General features: G+C 43.2%; 1 protein-coding gene across 1 annotated transcript in view; it reads left to right on the top strand.

Moving 5' to 3' along the window:
• Positions 1-497: 497 nt before the first annotated feature.
• LHPP (phospholysine phosphohistidine inorganic pyrophosphate phosphatase) overlaps positions 498-6,562 on the top strand; it is a gene marked incomplete at both ends in the record, with an annotated part of 13,847 nt that continues 7,782 nt past the window's right edge. The window contains 4 exons of the mRNA XM_010015473.1: positions 498-685; positions 1,366-1,519; positions 5,010-5,073; positions 6,217-6,309. Of these exons, the coding sequence (XP_010013775.1) occupies positions 498-685; positions 1,366-1,519; positions 5,010-5,073; positions 6,217-6,309 (499 nt within the window). The remainder of the gene's footprint in view (positions 686-1,365; positions 1,520-5,009; positions 5,074-6,216; positions 6,310-6,562) is intronic.

The following is a 6,562-nucleotide window of genomic DNA, read 5'->3' as shown; positions in this document are numbered from 1 at the left end:
GGCAGGACTTGAATGAGATTGCGGAGTACTGATCCACAGAACCATGTCCTCACGCTGGGCACTTGGGGTCCTGCTTTTTCCCTTGAGAAGCCATTTACCAGCAATCATTTATTAATGAATCACTTGGAAGTACCGTATTTTTCAGGATTACCCACCAAGTAATAGCAGTGGTGTTTTATAAGAGGTTAAATGATAACTGTGACTGAAGCCACCCCAATATTGGTATCTCCATCATTTGGAAGGGTCTTTTTGACAAGGGCATGTAATGTCAGGACAAGGGAATGGCTTTAACCTGCCAGAGGGGAGACTGAGATGAGCTCTGAGGCAGAAGTTCTTCTGGGAACATTTTAGGTGTGTCTTGGTCACAGTAACAGATCCTGCTCCTGTTCTGGAATATCATCACTGCATGTTTATTGTGATTACCTAAGTTAGGTGTGGGGCAGCAGAACTGATGCTCTGTGTGTAGTTAACCCTTCTCTGCTCCTTTTACTCAACAGGATCAAAGCATCTGGCCTGAAGCTGCGGTTCTGCACTAATGAAACCCAGGCGACCCGGGAGAAGTTTGTGAAGAAGCTCCAGGGCCTGGGCTTCGACATCTCCGTGGCTGAAGTCACTGCCCCAGCACCAGCAGCCTGCCGCATCTTGAAGGAGCGTGGCCTGAGGCCACACTTGCTCGTGCACAATGGTGGGACAACTCTGCAGCAGATGCTGGGACATGGAGGGGGACAGCTCAGAGAGATGCGGGTGTTTGCAATAGAGCAGTGAGTTTCCATAGCTCACGTGGGGAATAGCTCCTGGTTGCTGTTTTGCTACAGGGAAAAGCTTTTTCCTTAGTCATGAGACTGTGGAATGTACCTCAGTGGTCTGGTCTGTGCAGGTTCTCCATTGTGGCAGTGGTAGGGTGAAGACAAGAGTTATGCTGGGGGGCAGCAAGTTCTCAGAGGAGTCTGCTGCTTAACCATAGTGACTATGAGATAGGTGAGGTCTTTGTTACCATGGCAGAGGTTTTAAGTTTAAAGTCTTTTCTGCTATAGAATGTGGGCATGGAGAAAGGAGGTGGATCCTGCCCTCGCTGGTACACATTGTCATTGGGCTACCCAGACCTTGAGTTGGCTGAGACATGGGTGGTGGGAGCTAAAGCAAGAGTAGGAAGTGGTTTATTTTGCTCCTTGTTGTAGGACAGATGAATAGGAGGATCCAGTCAGGAATAGAGGGGTCTGAAGAACTCTTCATTAAGACTTGGGTTTACCTATCTTTTTAAAGCATTGTGTCATGGATGAAGTGGAACACAAATCTGGGGGGGAAACTGTCATTCCAATGGGATCTGAAATAGGGATTTGTGGTTTATTCTTTTGCTTCCTTTAGATCTTCTTCCTGAATTTGCTGAGCTTGATAAAGCAAACCCAAACTGTGTGGTTATTGGAGATGCAGCAGAGAACTTCACCTATGCAAACCTTAACAAAGCTTTCCGAGTTCTCATTGGGATGGAGAAGCCTGTTTTGATTTCTCTTGGAAGAGGGTGAGTGAAGCACTGTTTCTTTCTCAAGTCTCTACAGTTTTCAGTTCCCCCAGTATCTCTGTAGTTAATGGAGGCCAGATAATGGTATGGGCATTTACAGTACCAACTATTAAACAGGTACCTATGTGTCTGGACTGGGAAGCTGATCTGCTCAGGTATTTGTCATTAAACAGTCCTCAATGGGTAATTCAGTCACTTAACCTGTCCTAAGTCACGTCTCTTATGGTCTTTCCAGTAAGGTGTAAGGGAAAACTGAGGAGATCACATGGAACAGGTCTCTAGAAGGTGGTATGAATGCTCCTCATGAGGCACAGCTCAGCCCTGTGCTGGTGCTTCCTGGGCACTGGAAGTCACTGAACTTGCCATGCCAAATCCTCCAGCTGATGTTGAGAACACTCATCAATAGGGTCTGTGCTGCTACAGCACTGGGTGAGCATCTGTTGAATTTCAGCTCTTGGTGGTCTTCTTTCTGTAGACAGTGCAGAGTAAGCAGTTGTGTGAATGTGTTAAATCCACTGCTTGAGGGTGAGGGATGTAGCTGTTCTTCTAAGGAGGAATTACAGCAGCTTTTAGAGAACCTGGACATGCTCTGGTGTATAAGCACAGCAAATGCCAGCCTCTAACCCTTCAAAGTCAGGATTCAAGAGCGAGCTAGACCTTGATGAAACAATCCACATGTTTGCAGGTGGCAGTGGGGGGTTTAAATAGAGTCATAGATACCAGGTTGGAAGGGACCTCAAGGATCATCTGGTCCAACATTTAAATAGCTGTAGGTTGTAAGCCACAAGGCAAAGGACTTTTCTTGCTTTAAGAGCAAGCCTGAGAGCATCTTAAAATACACATGCTAATGGCCCCTGTGACCTAAATGACTCCTTGCTCTTTGGGTGGTGCTTAAAGATGCCATCTCTGAAAGTTGTTCTTAGCACCTCTGCAGGTTGATTCGTGTGTGTGAAAATGTCATACTTAAGGGAGCACTTTCATTGCATATGTGAGGAATAAGAAGTCAGGAAAGTTTTTATTTGCTAATATAGAAACCCTACCAATTTATCAAAGTAGCTGCAATGCACAAACTCCACCCAAACTATGTTGGAGATGGGAGTAGATGTTCCTCTGGCTGTGAGTAAAGTGTGGTGGCCAAGAAGACCTCGGGGGAGAGTCCAAGGATATGCTGAGAAGTGGCTGGGCTGGTGTATATGGCAAAGACCTGCAAACACAACTGTGCATTTGAAGTGAGAGAACAACTGCTTTGATAGTTTGAGCATCAAAAGACATATTCGGTTATTCTCTGACTATTAAAGGTACATTTTGACCTCCTGCTTCCACATGCAGGAAAAATCCAGTCAGAGAATTTGAATGTTCTCCTAAAACCAGTTCAGTTTTCTGAGATTTTAAACAGGAGGTTATTAACGCCAGCACTGGCTAATGACAAATCCCAATGGCCTTCAAGGACTTATTCTTTCCTGTTGTGCAATGTGTGGACTTAAAACCACTGTACATGTTCAGCTGTAGTGACAACTTGTTTTCAGTGGTTCAATAGACTGCAATGGGCGTGAAACCCATTGTGGCTTGTGGGTTATTGATCCAGCTGAGTAGAACTTACCAGAGAGAAGGAGTGTTGCTTTACTTGATGCTCATGTTCTGATCCTACAACATGGGTGAAAAATCCTTTCTGTTTCTCAGTTAGGAGGATGAGGAGAAGATGTTGAGCCAACAGCAGAATGGTTCACGTCTGTAAAATAACCAAACTTTGTGTTCTTAAACAAATCTTTGTTTAAGATTTGCAATGTGTTCAGTGCAAAAATGCCTTTGTACCTTGTGCATGTGACGGTATTTATTTGGCCATTTGTGGATGTAGACAGCTCTAAAAGAATCTGCTGTTGCTTGTTTGAAATGTTGTTTGTCGTTTCAAAACACACATTTTTGGATATTCTGAGCTCAATTTTCACCATGAGCATTTATTTTATTTAACTATTGGTAATTTTGTTTAAATATTGATAATTTTATTTAAATATTAATCCTTTAGCTAATGTGAATGTGAGTTCCTCATGAGTTACCCTGGTTAGGTAAGTTCTCAGACTCAAAGAAGGAAGATTATAAGTTGGATGAATAGTTTACCTAACTAGAAAAGCCTCATTGGTGCAAAAGGCTGTATCTATAACCCAGCTTTGTTTTTAAGGGGCACAATCAGTGTAATTGGGTGGACCTTAACAAGGTGCCTTCCTTGAGCAAGTCCATTCATTTTGGTTCGAGTTTGAGTTCATTCCATAGAAACCAGAAGTGTCAGAGCCACTGAAGCAGAATGCCCTCCTCCTGAAAAGAGTGATTTACATTTAGCATCTGTTTTGGGCTGAGAGTGGGAATTGGCTTTGTAATTTCTTCTGTCATGCCACTGTCAGAAAATTAAGCTGTTTACGCTGGACTATAGAAGGTTAATGGCTGTTCTAGCAAAGGTCAAGTGGCCATTTGAAAGGGAGGCTGTGCTGAATAATCGAAAATGGCAGAAGGATAAGGCATAAAATCTTAACTGATTGCTCATCCTACTCTTTTTTCCCTGTCATATCGAAACCTGTCTTTGCTCTGATCAGGAAAGCTTGGAAGATCTGCCTTAATGTGAATTGCTATTCCAGAAAAACACTGTAAAGATACTAATTTTGTGAGCTCTGTGGCAGTAGGAACATTTTGAGAAGGAACAAATTTAGCTTGTGTGGCTTTCTTAGTCCCTGGCTTTACTCATGTGGGAGGCTGGTGACAAGCAATGATGGTCAACTGTTTGGAATGAATGAATGAATCCCAGACTGGTTTGTGTTGGAAGGGACCTCAAAGCTCATCCAGTTCCAAACCCTGCCACGGGCAGGGACACCTTCCACTAGAGCAGGTTGCTCCAAGCCCCTGTGTCCAACCTGGCCTTGAACACTGCCAGGGATGGGGCAGCCACAGCTCCTCTGGGCACCCTGTGCCAGCGCCTCAGCACCCTCACAGGGAAGAACTTCTTCCTAATATCCGATCTAAATTTGGGGTCCCCTTCCAGATATACTGAAAAAGGTGTTGCAGCTGCTGGTTGGTGCCAGCCATCACCTTGTATCTGCCAAGGGGTCTTTGTAGCTGATTAAAGGAAGAGCAATATAACGGTTGTCCTTTGGGAGCAGCTAGTACCCTGTGCAATAAAATACAGGCCAAGTTCAGCCTTCGTATAAGGTAGTTGAAATCCTTCATATAAGCTAGTTCAGAGCCCTTTGAACTAGTCGAGTTGTGTCCCAGGTGCCAGATGGGCATCTGATGTGAGATCTTTTCCCCAAGCATTACACATTACTGAGCCTGTCCTTTGCTTTATTCCTGGTGTTAAATTAAGGCTCCAGAGTTTCTGATTACTTGACTTTTTGTTGCAGCCATATGGACATCTATATAGGCACAGAAATCATAAAATGTGGGGTTTTGTATTTTAATTGCCAACCTTTTCATTTCATTGGAACTTTATCACTTTCATTTCCAGACGCTACTATAAAGAAACCGATGGTCTGAAACTTGATGTTGGAGCATATATGAAAGCATTAGAGGTATTTTATAGCTTGCATTATGCTTACTTGCACACCTTGTTAAAAGAGTAACTGGGATAAATATGGGTCATCTTCTGTAATTACTCACCTTGGTGGAGGAAAGGTTCCACAGATTGACACTCATTTTCTGCATTCTAAAGGCGGGTGGATTCTAAAGGTGCATTCATTTGTTTTCTGGCTTTGCTCAGTGTTTTACTTTTTACTTTAAAATGTGAACTTTTACCATGGTGGTACCTTTATTGGAAGCGAGGCCCGTGAAGGAAGGAGTCAGAAAAGAAAAACATGGAATATAGTCTGCAAGATACACTGAAGGTCCATTTTATGTTTGGTGTAGCGTTAACACAGCCTTTGCCCTTAACAGTTGAGAGCAGAAGGCCCTTATTCAGCAAGATACTTGTGTGCAAACCTGGTTGTAAGCCTGATTAAGTCTGTGCAGAACTGGAACCCAATAGATAAGCCAATCTGAGAGAAGGAGAGAATCATTACCCTCCCTTTTATAGGCTTGCAGAGAGATGTAAAATAATACATAGTGAATGCAGAGAATAAAGCAAAATAGGGTACCGGGCAAGCACAGAGGATAGTGGATATAATGTATGCTTTGTATCTCTGAGAGTTTTGGAGAGAGTTTTTGCCTCCCAGATAAGTTCAGGCTTCTAGTTGTCTAGGAACAAGCTAGAAACACCCATTTCAGCACAGTACTGATACTTCTTTGCAGGAAAATAACTTCAAATCTGGTTGGTCACTTGAATCGTTAAAAATAGGTTGGATGGTTGAAGAAACCCTCTACATGTTTTAAGGCCCCCCAGCACTTTTGATCATTTCATATGAAGGATATTTGCTGTTTCTTGAAGAGTGATGCTCTTAAAAAATGAGAGATGCTGGGACTGAGTCTGAAGTCTTGCTCTCATGAGGGAGAGTGTAAAAGGTTTGTAACTTGAGATTCAAGAGGACTTTCTCTCCTGCCAGAGCACACGAAACACTTGTGTTATCCCAATTCTCTGATACTCACCTTCACCCATTGTATTATTTAAGGGCAAAATCAATAATCACATACTTTTTATACAATTGACTGGAGTTAAGGAATTTAAAGTTGCTTTTCTGATCATCACTTTCTGTGTGTCTTTTTCTCTTTTTTTTCTCCAGTACGCTTGTGATGTTGAAGCTGAGGTAGTGGGGAAACCAGCAAGACCATTTTTTGAGTCAGCCTTAGCGGAAATGGGAGTTCCACCACAGCAGGTGAGTTTCTGATGCTCTGACCACAGGCTGTGCCTTACAGTTATGCCCACTGATGTGTTTTCTCTGGTTTGCTGACCTTCATGGAAAGTTATCAAAGAGGTTGAAGGGAATGTGGCCAGAAGGACATGGCGGGAGGGGGGGGGGGGGGATGAAATATGCAGATACTCTTTTCCAAACCCAGTGTGTTACACATGGTGCAGAGAAATATTAATATGCAGGATCTTCTATGAATTACTCCAAAAAATGTAAGGGA

Source organism: Nestor notabilis, unplaced genomic scaffold (assembly GCF_000696875.1).
Source record: "Nestor notabilis isolate BGI_N333 unplaced genomic scaffold, ASM69687v1 scaffold4205, whole genome shotgun sequence".
Taxonomy (NCBI): Eukaryota; Metazoa; Chordata; class Aves; order Psittaciformes; family Psittacidae; genus Nestor; species Nestor notabilis.
The sequence above is the reverse complement of the archived record's forward strand: the minus strand, read 5'-3'. Positions and strand labels throughout refer to the sequence as shown.